General features: G+C 43.3%; 1 protein-coding gene across 2 annotated transcripts; it reads left to right on the top strand.

Moving 5' to 3' along the window:
* The first annotated feature begins 632 nt into the window (after positions 1-632).
* Positions 633-18,709, top strand: RASSF6 (Ras association domain family member 6). Of its 2 annotated transcripts, none has more exons than XM_031044732.2 (11): positions 633-780; positions 5,376-5,465; positions 11,636-11,714; positions 12,159-12,310; positions 13,504-13,595; positions 13,919-14,103; positions 14,824-14,925; positions 15,597-15,648; positions 16,467-16,585; positions 16,671-16,768; positions 17,507-18,709. In XM_031044732.2, exons 2-11 carry the CDS (start codon positions 5,395-5,397, stop codon positions 17,580-17,582), a joined length of 1,026 nt encoding a protein of 341 aa, XP_030900592.2. In that variant the 5' UTR covers positions 633-780; positions 5,376-5,394; the 3' UTR covers positions 17,583-18,709. The 2 variants fall into 2 exon arrangements, with proteins under 2 accessions (XP_030900592.2, XP_030900591.2); XM_031044731.2 differs by having other exon boundaries at positions 638-825.
* Positions 18,710-20,283: the final 1,574 nt, after the last annotated feature.

Raw genomic sequence — 20,283 nt, 5'->3', positions numbered from 1 at the left:
GCCCAGTGACTTCTGTTTTAGGCTTGATCTTGTGACTAGATCTCTTGCTATAAATGAATGGGCAAACAGAATTTGCTCAGAAGGTGTGTGTTGGTTCAAATGTGTTTTTTTTTTACAGCTTAAACATCTGCTTATACAATTAGCTGCTGAGCATCAATGTGTTCTCTTACAGACACAACTCTTGCCCACAGAGTAGCATCCATAAGGCTATTTTACAGTTAAGCAAAGATTTGATTATGCAACTGGATGTGATTAAATGATGAAGCTGTGTTGTCACCATTTCTGTTATGTTATAAATCCATAGATCTCTACTTGAGCATGATGTGATTGTATGGCTCGGTTATTGCACCAAAGATTAGCATTTATCTGGAGAAGGAAAAATGACTTTATCCTATGGATTGCCAAACAGAGAAGAGGTTAAAGCCTAACAGTGCTTCTTCCAGCACAGGATGTTTCAGAGTACGCCCTGTTGGCAAATAATTACCAGGAGTCAGCAGGTTGCCTCTCATTATGAAGTTAGAGATTAAAGTGTTAACCAGAGCCTCCCCATAGGTGTAACCGTGACTAAGGGAGCTCCTGTCAGCGCAGTGGAGGGAGAGGGAGGCAGGTGGGTAGGTAAATATTCCCGACATGCTCTGAGGTGTGGGGAGTGTCCTGGGCTCCCAGCACTCTCAGTTTGTGGAGCAGAACAGTAACTGAGAGCTCTGTGGGTTCCCTGAAGTGGCAGAGGTAGCTGTCAGCAGTGCGCTGCTGTCATGCCTCTCCAGAGCTCAGTGCAAGGTACGTGAAACTCCTCCTCTGCTTCTGCTCTGACCCTGTGTGCAGGTAAGTGCTGTATAACGCTGGAGCTCTTCTGCTTGCCCCGCAAAGTGCAGTGTCAGTGGGAAGCAAGGTCCTTTGCAGTCACCCAGAACTCCCATTGAATGCATTCTGGGTGGTTGGGGTGCTGGAGGGAGGGAGGGAGAAATATTTGGTCAAAAGCTGTTGAAGTTCCTAATTCTTGAGGTGGTTTGTGTGAATCAGTTGTGATTGAAACAGGAATAGGAAGTGCTGCTGCTGTTGATCAGCATGTTCATGGGCACAAGCCTCTGCTGCTCTTCATTCAGTGTGATTGCAAAGGTCACATCAGTGACCTTGTATGCCCTTTTTGGCAAGTAAGAGCCATTGTTCCTGAGGGACCTGGGAAGAAAAGTAAAAGTAACTCCGTAAGAATGGATTACTTAGTGTTGGGAATAGATTTGGTACAATCCCTGCTTTCTTGTTGTGTGAAGGGGGGGAGCTTGTGTGTCTTGTTCCTCCACTCAGTTAGGGGGCCATGTTCACCGATTAACGCTGACTTACTTCACCAAAGGCTGTTCTGAGCCTGCCTGAGCAGGGGGCTGAGCTGTGTTTTGTACTCAAGCAGTGTGGTTACTCCTCTGTACTGCAGCAATTAGTTTTTAAAGTAAACAGTAAAGGAGTCTGCAAGACAAAAAACCCAAAGAAACCCTTGTTTGCAGTAAGGAAAAATGCAAGTGTTCAGACTAAATGCTTTCTTTCATTTAGACCTTTGCTTTTACTGGTGCAGACACGGAACTTAAAAAAAGAAACAACATGAAGGCTAATAAAATGTGTGACTAGGTAAAGATGAGGAAAAATATTCTGCTGATACTTCATTTCTCAAGTATGTGAATAAATCCTTAACTTGGTTTTATCTGGTCCAAAATTTGGCTGAATACCATACACTTCCGAGTCCAGAATGTGACTTGGGTATAGGTGCTATTGTGACTACAGTGCCAAGCTCATCGTGCTGTGCTTGTGTATGTATGAGTAAAGAAAACTCGGCCTTGGGGTTTCTACACACAAAAGGGAGAAGGTTCACCCCATTCTGACTTCCTATGTCTTTATGACAGCTTGGGGAAGCACTGGGTCAGTATGCCTAGGAATCTTTGGGGAAGTTTGTGCTTTTAGTTGTTGTTAAGACTGGTGTGAGCTGTGTGCAGTTCACTGCTTGCTTGGCAATAATACAGTATAGAGATGTGCCAAAAAGCACATCCCGGCTGTTATGTACAAATTAAAATGTTGCTTTCCTGCTCCTGCTGGGCTCAGCTCTGGATGTGGGGTGCCCCTCTCCTTCCAGCCCTCCCCTACAGTTGCTTCCTTTTGTCATTGTGTAAAAATCAGCGTGGCAGTTTGCTGTTACCTTTACTTTGTCATTCCTTCGTTGTCCTGTCCCTCTGCTGTCCCCTTAAGCAAATAACTTCAAAATCACTGTACTTATTGAAATGAAACAAGTCCTCTCATCTGCCTCTCCACTAACAGTCTTCCTCTGGAATTGCTCATTTTCTGTCTGCCTCACTCCTCATTTAGTCCTGTCTTTCCCTTCTGCTTCTTTCTCGCCTTTCAAAAGTGTTTTAGGCTTCAGTCTTCCCTGGAGTTTTAAGTTTCTTCCTGAAGTCTTGGGCCAGGAGGTTAGTCTTAGCTTCTTTAAGTTCTTGCCTACCTGAGGGGAGATTCTGTGGTTCTAGTCCAGTTTAATATAATGATGAAGACACTAAGCAAGGCAGGAGACTGCTTTGAATAGACGAATAGGTGGCCTGAACCATGTGTAATTGGAAGAACTGAAAATTCGGCCTCTTTTTGTTAGTTTAAATCATAGAGAAAAGTGGAAAAAACCCCATTTCACTTCTGTTTGCTTCATCAAAAGAACTGCAGGAGAGTAACATGGAAAACAAGAAAATGCCAGGAGGTGACAGAATATGTGACAAGAATTTACAGAGCACTAATGTAAATATACTGTCATTTGTGATGTCCACTAGTTGTGCTGGGGAAGTCGCTGCATGTTCCCAACCTGCAGCTTTCTGGGTTAAGCAGAAATTAGGGCTGTGAAATGTGTGAGCTTCTAGGAAGGGTACATGGAGTGTTTTATCTCTGGGGTGAGCTGGTGGTGTGGAAGTGTTTCGTACAACTCTGATAAGCAGAACTGGTCACATCGGTGTAATGAGATTTTTGTGCTTTGTACCAGCTATAGAAGAGGTCAGTCTTTGTCCGGGCACCGAGGGAAGCAAAAGGGGGAGGTGTGGTGGGGAATTGTTCCCATCACCAACTACTGTTCCAGTTTGTTTCAGTGTCAGCATTTTAATGTCTGTTTTTTAAGCTGTTTTTAAACCATTTTTAAGCTGATTTAAGATGTACCCAAGTTTAAGGCAAATAATTTAGTGAAAGTCATTCCCTGTAATAAAACAGGTCAGTGATTATCATCTTTTGTGTAAAGGTCACTTCTCAGTCTCAGCTTTTCTTTCATATGAATCTGTTGAAGGTCAGATTCTATTGAAAACAATGCCACCACCAGCAGTGAAGTAGTGCAGGAGCTTGCTAGAGTTGCTGCTCTACCAGTGGTACTGGTAACTTGGTTATTGCTTCTTAACATATTGATTCCTGATGAATGGGAGGAAGCCCAAGTGTATATCTAGTTGTCCAGGTGCCAATGTAGATCAGTTCCTCTGCACCATTTAAAATTAGTCTGAAATACTATGTCACAGGCAGTTGATTCAGATGGAGGTATTTGTAAATTCCCTAAAAACAGATCTCAAGGGGTGTCCAATGGTTTCTGAACTCACCTTATTTCAGAGGCAAAGGGAAAGAGCAAGATTGTATTGATTATATACAGTGATCTCTTCTTTCTATACAAACTCATGGCTGTACAGAAGTCCCTGGGCTTATCTGGCCTCCAGGTGTGTTTCTGCTGTGATGGTTGTCACCCAAAGGACAACAAGATGTGGGATCCCTCCTGGTTCTGTTGGTGAGCTACTGGTACAGTGCTGCTAGAAATCCCAGCTGCTCCCATAAAGCTCATTTTGGTAGTGCCCTCTGGGTTTAGAGGTTGTGAAAAGATGTCCTAGATGTTGTGTAGGGTGAAGATACTGTGTTGCTACACAGCTTCTTGTTTGTCTGCATTTATTTTAGAAGATATTCTTGTATGACCATGAAAAACTTCAGGTAACTTCTAACCCAGGAGCTCAGTAATGTAGGATCACTTGGATAGAAGCTAGGCACTTACTCTTTAGCTAGCAATGAGATTTCCAAGCTTGGATTTCTTTTCTGAATTGGTTTCCTGAAGGCTATTTGGTATTAGTACTATAGACAATAAACTGCTTTTCAGACGTGTTACACCAGGCTCTGTCCACATAGTCTGAAATCAGGCTCAAGTCCAGAGCACGAGGGAGAAAGGGCATCAACTGCTGTTAAGTGAATGCTTCTGCCATCATGCCTATGTAAGAGACAAATACAAGTAGTTATTGCATTAAGAAATACAATTAATATTTAGAAATTAAAGATCTACTTCCAGTGCAGCCTTTGGAGATGTTAATGTTTTCCATGGAGTCCATTTCCTTCCCCTTCCCACCCTCTGGCCTTTCTGTGTGTTGCCATGTCTTGGGCTGAGACTAAGTTTTTTAGTGCAGTATCTGTTGTCAGTCTGAAGTCTGAGTCTCTTCAGTTACTTTATTCAGTCTGCCTTTTCTTCTAGTACCTGAGGGGGAATAAAGGCAGCCAAGACTCCGTAATTAAACTTACTGAAGAATGCATTGTTGGAGTCTTAAGGTGGTGGCTTGCTGCCTACACAATGTGCTGGAATTGCAACATGGAGATCTGTAAATTATATTGCTACATCACTTTAATTATAGCCTTATGCTCTCTTTAATCTCTCAGCTGCTTTCTTTGTGTGCTGCAGGACACTGCTGATGATCAGCACTTCTTCTCTTGTCTAGCTCTACAACCCTGGTTAAGGGCTGGTTTGCTGACTCACTTGGGGTTTTTCTGGTGACCCTGGGCAATGCTTTATCTGTAACTAACCAGTAAATTCTGACCAGTAGTTGGAGTCTGTCTGCTAATGAGTGAAGGCTAATCATGGAGTTGTGGAGTGGTCCTAAAACTACTTGAGAAAATCCTGACGTATATAGTACTTGGATAAAGTACTTCTCTGTGAGGCACTGGCATAGGGTGCCCAGAGAAACTGTGGCTGCCCCATCCCTGGCAGTGTTCAAGGCCAGGCTGGACTGGGCTTGGAGCAACCTGCTCTAGTGGAAGGTGTTCCTTGCCCATGTCAGGGAGCTGGAACTGGATGAGCTTTAAGGTCCCTTCCAACCCAAACCAGTCTGGGATTACATGATTCAAGGTACTGTAATGTACTTGGTGGGAATGGCCTATGGCTTTTTTACTAGGAGTGGGAAATATACTTGTATTAGGGCTGAACACAAAAAGGTCAATATATGGTGTAGTTAACCCTTAGCTTGAGTGTCTGATTCTGTTTCACTTGGCAAACTAAGGCTTTGTGGTTGTGTTTACCACTTGGTCTTTCTTAGTGGCTATAATTATTATTTGAACCTTTTGTTTAGATTCATCTCCTTGGAATAAATGAAGAAAGTGACTATGAAAGCACAGCATCTACCTTCTGTTTCCATCAATGAGGAGAAGTTCATAACCAGGTAAACTACTAAAAGAAATGAAAACCGTTTAATGATTTGGCTGCTTTCTTTCAAATCACTCTGTATTTCTTCATTAACAGGGAATCCTGCAGAGAGCTGGGCCTGTAGCAGTAGCAATTCCTAGAATTTGCATTCTGTCAAGTGTCTCCAGAACAAAGTTGCCCTTATAAAGGATTTTCAAGAATCGAGCATTAAACCTCTTGGTCTATAGATTTTGTTTATGTAGAACAGCACGTTTAGAGGATATTGACGTCAGAGGATATTGATCCAAATTAACAAGGATGACCTTCCTATCTTTGGAATCTCTTAGAAGTGAACATGAGTTCCAGAGTTTCACTTGAGCTCTACTTGTCTGAGGCACATGCTTTAGTCTGTGGCTACAGACAGGGAATTTCTTTGCAAAAGATCTGCCAGGCTCCCAGCTCTCTTCTGTGTGAAGTGGTTCTTTAACCTCCTTGTATAAAGCTTGGAATTGCATTCAAACTGTTTTTCATGGGATGCTTTCCCTTGGTTAAATCTGGCTGGCTGAGTTTTTCCTAATGCTGCTGTGAGCCCAGAGCTGTCTGCTATATAGTTCCATCCCCTTTGTAGAGAAATAGCTTTTTTTTTTGTTGTTGACCAGAGCATAGGAGCTGAAAGAGAGGGCTCTTCTCTTACTTCATTTCCACCTCTCCTAATATTCCCGTGTAAAGAAGCTAAGTACACATACACCCAGGAATGGGGCTTGTAATAGATATTCTCCAAGTGCAATAGGTATTTGCATCTGAATCCTGACACTTCTATATGTGGTATGAGTAGTGCTGTGAATTTCTCGCTTTCTAAGGGTGTCAGAGCTTTGCCCAAAGCATGCAGACAGTAAATGCATCCTCCTCCTCCTCTTAAAGTGTTGTTGGGACATAGTGACTTTGTGTTAAAGGTAATTAATCTGTGTGAACTTTTATATACTCTGCATATAAAATCATTTGGAAGTGTACCAGATGAACCAATGTGTTTGAGTTGTTACTGCCTGTTCAAGTAATGATCCGTGAATCATGGTCGAGACCCTTCTGTTAGTCATGGTTTCAAGTATGGCTGAAGCTGCTTTGCCTTGGAAAACAAAAACCAAACCAAACCCACCACGTAACAAGTGTTTCAAGAATCATTGACATATTCTGTATGCACTTAAGCATACAGTTCCGATGCAGTTTCCAGGCTACCATCTCTCATCTATACCTTTGGTTGACTGTTACATTAAGCCTCTTCCAGTTGAATTGTGTGAATCTTGCTGATGTAGCAAGCTTGCTGCTTGGGAATTGCACAAGGGGTGACTCTAAAAGCTGGCCAGGGCATTTGGCTGGCTGAACTATTGTCTTTATGAATAACTGCCATAAATATCCTTGGATAAGTGTCTAGGAATTGAGGGAGAAGGCAGAGGTAACTGTTCTGTGTTGGCATTTCAAGTAAAAACGGTCTGGGCTGTATTGTGGTTTTTACCCACCAGGGCTCTTGACTTTACAGCTCCTTTGTATCCTGCCTTCATTACTGAACCAAGTGACGATTCTGCAGTAAATGTTACCTTTTTGGGTTTATGTCTAGGTTGTTCTACCAGTTACTTAGCTCAGGCTTCCAGAAATGGCTGCATTTGGCTGCTGTCCCAGAGCTGCGCTATGCGGAACAGTCTTGCAGCACAGAGCCCCAGGTTTTCTAGCAGCTTAACCCTTCAGAGATGACCACATGCCCCCTGGTTATGGCAGTCTCTGGGCCTTTGTAATTAAAGATGTGTTACAGAAAGGCTTCTGGAACTAATAGGCTGGTGCATGTGTTACTCATTTCTAGGGTTAAAAGAAGGAAAAATCTTTCCTCCTGTCCCCACTACACAAGGTCAAACAAGTCAGTGAACGGCTGTTAAATCTCTCCCTCAGGGCTTTTGTAATGGCTTGTGTGGTTCGTCACTGTTGGGTGCACTAATGCAGGGCTGAGACCTGAAAAATTTATCTGACCAAAATCCTGTGGAATTTATTGGGAGGTTATTCTAGACAAGACAAGAAACTAAGGAAAAATCTTGAGAAACAGAAATCTGCTTCAGAGATAACTCTTACCACATCATTAAGTGCTTTTAGCCTGTGAATTTTATTTGCTTTAGGAGCCAGCATGGCTTACAAGTAATAGATGGCTCTCAGAGTATGATCTGGGTCTCCAGGAAACAGATCACCCCAACTTTCTACTTGGAAAAAGCTTGCAAAATGACAACTTGGTAATCAATAAAATGATTGCCAAACGTACTAGGCTGCAAAGTATAAGATGCCCTATGCTTCAAGCACTGTGCAAGCAGGATCAGCAGGTCTGTCACAACATCTGTCAAACAAAACTCCGTATCTCCTACTTGCATGTTAATCTCACATAGCATCTGGATTTTGCCTGTGTATGAAGCAGAGACATGCTTAATCTTGTTTACCTTTAGCCAGTATGATCCCAATTTTGCTTCTATCTGATTCATAGCTATGTCTATTAGAACTTTACCTTTTGGTAGGATGACCTGAATACAATCCTCATAGTTCATGAGACAACCTGTAATGAGCAATTCCAGCTCAAAGGAAGAAAGGCTTTCACCAGCTGTATTACTAAGGTTTAAGAGTTGAAGTAATTATTTAAAATGCTGTTTTGGTGCCCCATGCCTGGTTGATAAAGCCACTGGAAAACATATTTTGAGAGTTGTAGTAAGTTCCGGTAAATAATTTACATCCAATGTGTTAGAAGGAAATGCAGTTAACCTTGTTGAGTTTCAAGGTGCAGCCTTTGTTCTAATGTTATCTGCTAAGTAAAAGCCCTGAGTATCTTTTCCCTTCTCACCTCATCAAGCAGGAGGACACTGCCAAGTTCAGTTTAAGTGGAGCAAAGATAGGGAATGCAAGGGAAAACTTTCGACCAGCACACTTTGCCTAACCTCCACCACAAACATAACCATGTCCATCTGAGCCACCTTGGCACTTTGCTTGCCTTAGGGTCATATGTCCTGAAGGAAGAAGCAGGTGCTGCAGGTCTGTATCCTATGTAAACGCATGCAGTGGTGAAGTTCTGCTTAGCATTATGCAGAGATACTGCATTTTCCAGGTGTTGTGGATGCATTGATGGTAAGAGGTGGCTGAGAAACACAGTCATAAGACACAGAAGAGGGTGTACACTGCTGGAGTAAGACAGTGATAGTCCTCGGAGAACATACTTTCACTGGAACACTTAAAATCATACATAGCAGTTTACAATCAAAATTACTTGTGTTTCTCTGTGTAATCTATCCTTCTATTCTCTTGCACTGGTTTCATAGAATCCCAGACTGGTTTAGGATAGAAGGGTCCTTAAAGCTCATCCAGTTCCACCCCTCTGCCACAGGAAGGGACATCTTCCACTAGAGCAGGCTGCTCCAAGCCCTGTCCAACCTGGCCTTGAACACTGCCAGGGATGGGGCAGCCACAGCTTCTCTGGGCACCCTGAGCCAGGGCCTCAGCACCCTCACAGAGAAGAACTTCCTAAGATCTCATCTCAATGTCCCCTCTGTCAGTTTCAAGCCATTTCTTGGTATCATAGTTGAGATCCCCTGACTCACCAACTTTGTTTGCTTGGTTGTTTCTTCTTATTTGTTTGGTTTTAGGTTTCCAGAGTCAATGGCGGAGCATTTAAACAGTTTGACTAAATTGAATCACCATCTGGTCAGGAAGATGTGCTGGGCATTCATCCTTGAACTTATCTTTCTGAACTGTTTGCTGTGATGGACAAACTGATTCTGTTCCTAGGGGAGCGATCGCTCTTAGCTTTATCATCTTTAAATAAGGGTGCTGCACCATGGATTACTTCCTCATGTTCTGGGTGTGTTATGGCTGTTATAGGGAAACAGTGATGAAAAATTCCTACACATCCCACATTATTCCTTTGTTTGTGGTGATCTCTGACTGTTGAATTGTAAAATGCTCTTTCTACTGAGCACATTCTCGGGTGTGATTTGATTTTCAGTAATGGTGCTGGAAGTCAATTCTTGGGATTGGTTTTGGTTTTGAGTGGTTTGGGGTTTTTTGTTTTTGTTTCTTTTTTTTTTTACTGGAAGTTGATGTAGGAGCAGTAACAGCACTTTTGATGGTACATGAATTTTGAACAATTTCATTAGGTCTCAGTGCAACTTGCTGTAAGAAGAGCTTGCAAGTGCTGTCTGTTCTGCCTATGCTTCAGCCCTTGTATCTCATGCTAGACAAAAGCATGGAAAGAAGAGCCACTATTTGCAAACACACACAGTGTTTTCACTCCCCACTGCAAGGCAGTATGTTAAACAGCTTTGTTGTTAGTCATATCAGTTGGTGCTTGAAGATTGTCCATGAGGAAGAATTTGTTGCTTCCATGCAATTGTTTCCCGAACTTACTTATCTCTGCTGGTGGAATTTGCTTTCTTGAATTACAATCTAAATAATATTTGCTGCTTAATTGGTGTAACAGTGTTTCATTCTTGATGGTCCTGAAATGTGTATCCTGGGCTACATCAAAAGAAGCGTGACCAGCAGGTCAAAGGAGGTGATTCTACCCCTCTACTCTGCTCTTGTGAGACCTCACTTGGAGTATTGTGTGCAGTTCTGGTGTCCTCAACATAAAAAGGACATGGAGCTGTTGGTACAAGTCCAGAGGAGGCCACAAGGATGATCGGGGACTGGAGCACCTCCCATATGAAGACAGGCTGAGAAAGTTGGGGCTGTTCAGGCTGGAGAAGAGAAGGCTGTGTGGAGACCTCATAGCAGCCTTCCAGTATCTGAAGGGTAGCTACAGGGATGCTGGGGAGGGACTCTTCATTACGGACTGTAGTGATAGGACAAGGGGTAATGGGTTAAAACGTAAACAGCAGAGGTTTAGATTGGATATAAGGAAGAAATTCTTTACTGTGAGGGTGGTGAGGTACTGGAATGGGTTGCCCAGGGAGGTAGTGAATGCTCCATCCCTGGCAATGTTCAAGGCCAGGTTGGATGAAGCCTTAGGTGATATGGTTTAGTGTGAGGTGTCCCTGCCCATGGCAGGGGGGTTGGAACGAGATGGTCTTGAGGTCCTTTCCAACCCTAACTATTCTATGATTCTGTGTTATCACTTAATTCCGCCTTGGTTCTCCCTAGCCAAGTCACAGCTTGCTTTTTACCTTTGTGGTTGATGCTGCTTATCACTTCCGTGCTCTTTGGATGTAGTCAACTTGGTGTTTATGCTTTGCCAAAAGTAGTGTGAACAAGGCAGAGTACTTTGACCAAATTGGGCCTTGAGCTGTAATTCCAACACCTTGCCCTGAAGAGGATATTCTCTGTGTGTGTTGGTGCATCTCAGCATGGCACAGCTGACTTGGGACCAGCAGCTGCTTAGTGGTAGCCAGAAGGTGCATTTCCCCAGCGTCAGTGCCAAAGCAATCACTCCCAGCCTGTATTTGTGCAAGACAGCATTTATTGCCCCTTGCCTCATTCACAAGGGCTCTGTGTGAGTTTGTCAATGGTGGAGGCAGGCTTAATTATCTCTGGTGGTTCTTAAATACTGAATTTTAAACACTGCTAGCACCAGTGTGCCTCATATTGCCTTCCTGACTCAATGCAGCATTTTCAAAGCAGGATGTTATGCTGCTGTTTGTAATTGCATCCTTAATCTCTGTTTGAAAAAAGAGATGATGGGCAGGTTTATAACCCTTGCTTGTTGGCAGAGGTTCTCTTCAACTCCATCCTTTCTCTGTTATGTCTCAAGCAGAAGGAAACTGAAATGTTTTCTCTAGACATTCTAGAGGTATTTTGAAATAAGTAACGTTATTTGAAAAAAATATAAAAAAACACCAAAAGCCCTCATGCAGGGAAAACATCTGGTAACCTGAGTGCAGATCACCTGCAATGCTGGTGCATGGGAGTGTTGTTCCTGTTTGCTTCCTTCCATGACTGTAACAGAAGTCCAAAGTACAAGTTATTCTGGGGCAGGGTTGCTAACATCATAGCAGACCACAAGTAATTTATTTCCTCTGTGTATCAGGCCTGTAAAGAGGCAGCTTAAAAGTAACCCAGTGTCCTGACACAAATTTACTTCTGGAAAATGAAGTATCAATCATTAACAAAGAGGCAGTGGGTAAGAGATACAGGGGTTTACAGTGATATGGATGTTAAAAACATGATTCTTTTTGTTGTGGTATTTTATTTTAGAGAGCAACTCAGTTTGCTTCTGAAGACTTATAACTCTTACTATTCTGACCAAGAAAATCTGCAGCTGTCACGTACTCAGGTAAGTGTGAAAGTAATACAGAAAGCACAATGTAACAGCAGGAAAAACTCTAATGGGCACTGATATTGTCAGGAGTTGTGCTGCAGATGTTTGTGGGGTGCACTTCCCCCACTCTTCTGCTTTAACCCCTGGTGTGTAGTGGTAGGATGACTGTGACCCCATCAAGGACAGACTGATGTTCTCTCCTGGATTGTGAACCTTTAGTGCAGGGAAATGCTGGGAAGCTGAGCCCCAGAAATGCATCCTCTATGGAGCTGAATGAGGGATTGAAGCATGAATCATTTCTCATACCACAGACTCTGCTTTAGTGGTCTGGACTTGCTTCTCCTTCACAAGCTGTGTTCCTGTTGATTTAATGATTTCACCATTTTTCTGTTAAGTTTGAGGGGAAATAAATGTCTCTTGATTATTATTATTGTTACTCTTGTTCCCTTTTTTCTCCAGCGAGAAGGAAGCAAACCGTTTATTGAAGGAATCTTGTCAATATTTTGGGGCATCCGACATCCGATCCGATTAAAAATTCAGGATGAGAAGCAGATACCCTCATTTGTAACCCTAAAGTCTTTGGAGAATGTGGGTTTGTTCCCTAGTAAAAGGTAATGAATTAACCTCCCTAAGAAGGAGGCACAGTAGTATTTAAAGATAGCTCATGTTCAATGGATGTGTCTGGCTGCATATCCCAGGTTCCCCAGAAGTTGTGGTGGTCCTTCAACAACTTCTGCTGGGCAGAAAGGGACATCTTTTTTACTTCTTTGCCTGGCTTTCAGATGAAGAGCAGTTGAAAAGGTGGAGGAGGTTACCTTTCCTGGTACCTCAGGTGAGAAAGAGTTGCCTCTTAGGGCAAGGTCTAGCCAGGGAATGAATACTGGCTTTGTCTGTGTGAAATCTGATGTTAAACCTCCTCAGAAACACACACCACCAGCTGCTCCTTCAGGCTGCTACCTCTGGCATTGCCCATCAAGTCCATTGTGCTGATGGGACTCCTGCTATATTTGTTGTAGCTTTAAAAACCAATGTAGGTTCTCAGAGTATTTCTTCTTTCTGTTTTGAACAGTATTTCCCAAGTGTTGGTTGGTGAACTTTGAATTGTCTGATGAGCTGAAGCTGAGTAATGTGTAATATGGAGGCTGGGCCAATGTTTACCTTGAGTAACTCCCTGATAAATTCTGTATTTCAGAACTCATTTTCTTAATTATCCTTTGGTTCAGGTTCCATGTGGTACATGTTAGAACTGTGGATTTAATTCTGCCTTCTTTGCAGCTGGGGAGTTCCAGTAAAGTCAGGGACAGTCTTGGTGCCTGTCTCTTGCTGTGGAAGTTGAGGGATGTAATCATTGAGGAACTTGAGTCTGAGGCAGTTCTGGTTCTCTTGGTTCCCCTTTACCAGGTCTACTGGGGCAGGGTGCATCTGGCCTGCAGGATGGGGTCAGTCTGCTGGTTAGAGTTATGCTTTGCCTTTTATTTCTTAAAAACACTTCTGACTGGTGGAGATCTGAATCTTAAAGCAAATATTAATTCATGATCAGAACAACATGAAGCTGCCCTGACATGCTTGAAGGTATGCAGAGCAGCTTGGCTGTTTGATCTTAAATGAGCTCTTTAAATGCAGGGAACACAAGTCACGTTGTTTCTTGGCATGTTCATTGGAGTGAGTTGAGTGTGTTTTGAATATATACATATAGGGAATGGATTTTTAATATTTTCCTACAAATCTGTTAATCAATAGTAATCTGTACTGCATAGATTACAACATAGTAAAACACACTATAAATGTATGTTTTGTATTTCAGGGGAATGACACGCTGGGGAGAATTTGATGACCTCCATCACATTAGCGAGGAGACACTGAAATCTGCTGAAGAAAAGGAAGACCTTGAGGAAAGTTAGTGTTGGTGCTCTTATGTTCACTAAAAATTCTTTGTTCTGTGGCTGCAAATATAATCTGACACATTAGGCCTTCCCTGCCAACAAAGAGTTATCTCTGTCTCTGAACATCTATTCCATGCTGGTGAAACAGTGATGTGTGGCTGGTTAGTGAAAAGGTTGCTGTGCAGGTATCTTTTAAAAAAGGCCACTTCTAGTGGGCAGTGCTAATAGTAATAAAGATGATGATGATGATAATAATTAAAACCTTCCATCCAGGGGCTCCTTGCTGTGGGATTCTGGCAGTGGGGATAAAGCAGCTCATCAGGTTTTCCTGTCCAGGTTATTCCTGTTACGAAAGCCGTACACTGACACCCAGGAGCCAGCAGGACCAGGACTGTGCCACCCTGTCCCAGGCTGGCAGCACCATGGTGGCTCTGCAGAGCAGGACCTGGCTCCCTGCGATTGCCAGGGCAGAAGCAGAAACTCGCAGGTTTTCAATTAATGGCCACTTCTATAATCACGAGGTACAAATGCTTGCTGCCATCACCTGAGGGTGGGTACTGGGACAGCTCAGAATTCCCAGCAAGTAGCTGCAGGCCCCTGAGCTGATGGGCACCTCTCCAACGGCCCCATGTATGGTCAGGATGGTGTTGGTGGGCCCTGAACTCAACACTGCATGATGCAGTCCACAGTAGTCCTGGTACCAAGGGTGCTCTCCTGAGAACACTGCATGACCTGTGCTTTGTCATAGGATCACAGAGTGGTTGGAAGGGACCTTTAAACTCACACAGTTCCACCTCCCTGCCACGGGAGTTCACCTAGACCTTCCATTAGACCAGGTTGCTCTAAGCCTTGTCCAACCTGGGCTTGAAGAGTGCAGGCGATGGAGCTTCTCTGGGCAACCTGTGCCAGGGCCTCAGCACTCTCACAGGGAAGAACTTCTTCCTAACATCCCATCTCAGTCTCCCCTCTGTCAGGTTAAAGCCATTCTCCCTTGTCCTGTCCCTACAGGCTCTTGTCCAGAGTCCCTCTCCAGATTTCTTGTGTCCCCTAAAAGGCATTGGGAGCTTCTCTAAGTCTCCCCAAGTCTTCTTTTCTCCAGGCTGAACAAGCCCCGCTCTCTCAGCCACACCTGACAGCCTGCTTTGTCCCAGAGCTGTGCTGGTTTACATCCTTTGTGGTCCTTGCTGCTGTGTGCAGCAGCCCTCATGCTCATGCCCTTTTGCTGCTGGTTTTGTTCCTAGACATCGGTTTTTACTCCAGCTTTTGGATCAGAAACCAAAATAAGAATCAACAGCCAGATGAGGACAAGACAAGTAATAGAACAACTGCTTCAGAAGTTTAAGGTAAGAGTCACCTCACTCTGAACTGAGGCCCAGGAGAGGAAAACGCAGCTGCACTTGGAGCCTTTCCTAGCACAGACGGGTTTGTGCAATGCCCATGGCCGTGCTTCCCTCTAGTGACAGGGACTGCCCATTGTGTTGTGCTCGAAATAGCTGGGAATTCTGTTCTAACCCGAAGGTCTGGGAGATGGGTCCTGTTAGATCCGGGCACATGGAAAGCTCCAGACAGTCAGAGCTAAAAGCAGTGCTCAAGATCAGTGCCATGCTGTAAACTACCTTGTTTTATTGTAACTTGCCTGAACACTTTGCTGTGACAGAATGGCTTAATACCTTTAGTAAGAGTTTGTGGTGTGATACTAAAACGAGAAATTGACTTCTCTGAATAATAACACAAGAAATGGAATTACAGAGCAGGCTGTGAAGTTGAAGAGAATAAATTGAGAAGTAATTGTTCAGAAGGGCTGCCTTTTGCTGAATGTGGTTGTACGGGCAACAGTTTTGGTTTAAATAGCTGAGTTGAGAAGCACAGAGTGTCTGCTGACAGGGAAACACTGGGTCAGTCTGAACACTGCCAGGGATGGGGCAGCCACAGCTTCTCTGGGCACCCTGTGCCAGGGCCTCAGCACCCTCACAGGGAAGAGCTGTGTAATGTCTCACCTCTTTCTGTTTAACAGATAGAAAACAGCCCCCATGAATTTGCACTTTATATTATCCACGCGTCTGGAGGTAAGATGGACACTGCTCTGCCATCCCTTCATCTCTAGTGACCCTTCGTGCGCACATGCGTGTGTGTGTATGGCTGGACTTGCAGTAACAGGGTTCATCCTGGGCATCTGTCCTTGTTTGGACAGTGTGGAAGCTGTGTGGCATCACGGCTCTTCTGGAGACCCCTTTGGGACCTATGGTGGAGGGGAGAACCTGAGTAACTGTGGGCTGGTATAGTTGGTTATGGAAGGCTAAACAGGCCTTTAGCGTTCCCGTATTCCAAGGCTGTGTTAAAAAGCTTTTCTGCCCTAGCCATTGTTCTGCACAGTGACAACCATGGCATGTGGGATACTTCAGTGGATAGTTTTGGATGCCTAGTTAAAATTACTTTTTTTGGTGGAAAATGTTTACTTCTGCAACACACTCTTGCTTTAGGAAATTTGATCCTTATTAAAAGAAATACCCGAAAGAATGGGAGAGAGAACTGATGGGCATGTATCTTAAATGTCAGAATATGAAGCTGAAATTATGTTTGAAATCTATGAAGTAAGTTTTGTTTTAGGGAGGTGGGGTCAAGCTGATGGGCCTGGGCCATGCTTATGTGGCTACCTAAATCACAGCTCCTTTCTGTTGTATCTACCTATTTCTTTGACCATGCATAGCATAAGTGAGGTGCCATATTCTCCTGCTAATATGTGTTGGAGCCTTGTTTGTTATCTAATAATTGCACATAGGTTGAATTCAGGGTCTTTGTCAAGAAAAAAAGCTACTAGTTACGTGAAGTACCCCAAGGTGCTGTTGTGTGTTCTATGCATCACCATGTTTCTCTTGAACCTCAGAGAAGAAGCAACTGAGGAGTGGGGATGTCCCCTTACTGCACAGACTGCTGCAGGGTCCCTCGGAGAAGATTGCCAAGTTCTTCCTCATGGACAGAGATGTAGAAGAGATCAGCAGTGATGTACGTATCCCACCACTTCTAGTAGTTCCCAGCATTTTTCTCAGCTAGTGTGGTTGCTAACGTGCATTTCTTGTCTTCTTGCTAGGTTGCTCAATATATTCAGTTTCATCTTCCTTTTTTGGAATCAATTCTGCGTAGAATAAATGAAGAAGAACAACAGGAGATTCAACAGACTATTTCAAGGCAAATAGAAGGAAAAGGAGTGGGGTCACTTTGAAGCTGGGAGAATATTCACAATTAGGGGTTGGCTCGAGAAGGGAATGGGTTTCTGCAGTAGGGTCGCAGTGCTGCAATTACTTAAGTGAGGCTTGGTGGGAGTTATCCTCTTCATGTATTCTTCATAACCAGATGAGCTGCTGCTGTTAAAGACTGCAGAATAAATACTGACCACAGATGTAATGGGGGATTGTTCCAGGAGATTCTGACTTTCGGTGTCACTTTTATTTTTACTTGGTTTGTTTTCTGAGCCTCACAATGGTTCCTCAATTTTTACTTGCTGCTGTGTTATTTCCTTGGGCTTGGGCAGCACAGCATTGAAGGGAGCTTAGTGCTAATTTTTTAATGTCCCTTTAAAACCTGACTTGTGATAAATGTTGCAAGTTCTTGTGGTGGTAGCTCAAAATGCACAGCCAGTACACATTAGAAACACAGTGGTGTTTCTGAACAGGTATATGGGTCTTGAAGTCAAAAGCAATGGGAGCCTGCACCAGCTGTGGATCTGTTAGGAACTGACTGTGTGATAATCTCTGAATCAAAATGGCCCAGAAATGTATCAAAAAAATAGAGAATGTCAATTGCTATGGGAAAAGCTTTCCTGATGATGTTTTTCAGCTATTCAACTTGCCTTGGTAGAGTTTGGGTTGAAGTTTTGTAAGATTCTGTGTTGCTGAAATGCCTTTTCCCTCTCTCTCTCCATCTCAGGTACCTGAGAGAGAAGAGATTGATATGTCAGCACCTTCACAGTCGAACTGCTCAAAGAACAGAGACCACAGTTTGAGGTGAAGGGCCTGTTGTGAACACCCCACACTCCTCTGCCTGAGGCAGGTCAGCACACTGGAGTGAGCAGGATGGGACCTCAGAGCCCTGACAGCACAGGGAGGTTCCACGTGGTGAAGCTTCTCTTCATAATTATGCACCTGAAACTGAACCTGCTCCCCTACAACTCTGGATATGAGTTGGGAACCATCCCAGAAGATGCAGTAGATCTCCCAAAAGACTTAATATAGCTTAAGATAGGAGGAAAATTGCTATGAAAAGCACAAGGCTTTTTTAAAACCTACTAATTTATAGACCATTATGAGAAGTCTGGCATGTGCAAAAAATACTGCTATAGCCAGTGTGTTAATTGTACAGAAAATAGGAGAATTATATGTACGGGTTTCTTTCTATTAGAGAAATGTTGAATTACATTAGAAGAAAGCTTTTCAGTAGAGGTAAGTGGCAAATGATATTTATGTATCTAAGGTTGCTGTTAAGCTTTTCACTTAAATTAAAAACCCCCAAAATATCTGTGCAAGAGACAGAAATCCCCCTGGCTTTAGAACAGCAGATGTACAACTTGGTTAAGCTTTGATCTGTGGTTAGAAAAATACAAATGGGAACCTTCCCACCTAACAGCTTCCCAATTCCTTAACAAAAAGATGAACTTAAGTCTACAATATCCCTTGAATTGCCAAGTAAGAGCTCAAACTAGACACCTGAATCTGCTTACGGGGTCCTGGGAGGCACCTCAGTTTTTTTTTTTTTTTTCCTGAAACAAAAGATTCCAAGTTAATTCCTTAGATTTTTTTTTTTATCTAAAGATGTAAATAAGTGTTCTGATGAGGGGTAGACTTCATGGCCTCAGTGCAGTGTCAGTGCAGCCTACCCTTGTGCAGTGTACTGGGTCTTCTCCAAATGGGTCCTGCTTCATACTAAAGCTCAAACTGCAGCAATGTAAATAAAATCTAACTTGTGCCTGAGGAATTGCCCTGCCATGTTAGTTTGTCTCTTTTACATGGTATCTGTGCTTTGCATCAGCTACCTGATGCAGGTAGTGTGATAAGCACTGTTAGAAGAAAAGAATCACCGTGCGGGAAATGGTGCCTAGAAGTCTATAGAATAAATCAAATATGGAAAACTTGACATTGTCTGAGATGATGGTGATTTAAAAATGACAATAATTGAAAGTCATAATTGAAGATATTGTGGTTTGGGCCAAGGATTTTTTTTAATATACAGTCTTTTACAGTCTGGCTCAGAAAAGAATTATGGGCAAGGGAGTACAGAGGGGAGAAATGAAGGTAATTCAGCAGTTAAGATGCATATTTTTAAGTAATAGTTACCTTATAGGTGCAAATCTAAGTTCCTTGAAGCACCAGAAGTGTGTATGCAGGCATCATGGACATGTCCCCAGGGCCCACTCAAGTACCTGTTACCCAAGCTGTTGGAGGCGTGAAACTTGCCCTAAACCATCACAGGGCATGGAATGTCAGACCTCTGTGCAGTCTGAAGAAGACCATGGCCAAGTTCTTAGCCAAACCCAAGCAGAAGTGGCTGCTTCAGCCATGTCATGAGTGGATGTTTCTGTTCCTCTAAGGTCAGGTGAGATCTGAGCACCAGGTACAATAGCGATGTGCCATGGAAATGGTGCTAGAGCAGACATAGAGCTTTGTGTGGATGTCTGTGCTTGGTTCTGCCTAAATTTCTGTAAAATAGGTTGGAACCTGTTTGCAAAGCAATGTTCAGGTAGATCAAATTCAGGAGCAGGGACACAGCTTGTCTGACCTCGCTGAAGAAAGGGCAAGTATAACAGAGATCTTGGCCTGTGCTGTAGCATCTTTCTCATTTGAACCAGGAAAAAGGGTATTTGAGTATTTTCGTGCAGAACAGGGTGTTTCTATTATATATTAATTTTCCTAAATGCCTGAGTAATTGTTTGAAGGTGAAGTTACGAGAACATTGGAATATGAAATATTTGTAATTCCTTGGTCTGCAAGGAATTTAAAAGATAAATCAATGCTCAGAGCATGTAGAAAAGAGAGAAAATGTTTTCAAGCAGGCTTTTCAGTCCTCTCTGCATGAACACAATTCCTAAACTGAGCCATTTGTGCCACCTTCTGGTGCTGAAATACTTTCATTTCACTTGTCCTGCTGGACAGGGACAGAAGTATGCTAGGAAATGATTATGGGACAATGTATTGACCAGCTGGAGCCTGCTAGGTTTGAAGGACTACTGCAATAAAGCTTTAGCCTTGCTCTGCTGGATACAAGGAATAATTTCTGACAAATACAAGTGAGAACAGGAGGAAAATTTATTCCAAAGATTTACTGGGTATTGCAGGTAACACAGCAGTGAAAAGCAGAGGGAACAGGGGCAAGGGGCCTTGCTTTTGGACTGGGAGCCTAAGCCATTAACCATACAGACAGCAGTGAGAATCTGTCTCTTATCTGTATTTGTATGACTGAGCTTCCCCTTGAGGCATATCTCAAGTCATCACTGATTTAAAATAAAAAGAAAAAAAGAGCTGAAGCCCCCAAACCACCCCAGATTACAGAGGACTGATCTCAGTCATCATCTCTAAGCTGCAGTGCTTGGAGAAGCCCAAGGTGCCCATCTGATCATTGGCTGGATATCAAAACCACCACTGATACCTGATGAAGCCTTGTTCTGTTTTGGCTGTTGCTCTGCTTATGCCCCCAGTATATGATTAGTAAGT

This window comes from Melopsittacus undulatus, chromosome 5, assembly GCF_012275295.1.
Source record: "Melopsittacus undulatus isolate bMelUnd1 chromosome 5, bMelUnd1.mat.Z, whole genome shotgun sequence".
Classification (NCBI taxonomy): domain Eukaryota; kingdom Metazoa; phylum Chordata; class Aves; order Psittaciformes; family Psittaculidae; genus Melopsittacus; species Melopsittacus undulatus.
The sequence above is the reverse complement of the archived record's forward strand: the minus strand, read 5'-3'. Positions and strand labels throughout refer to the sequence as shown.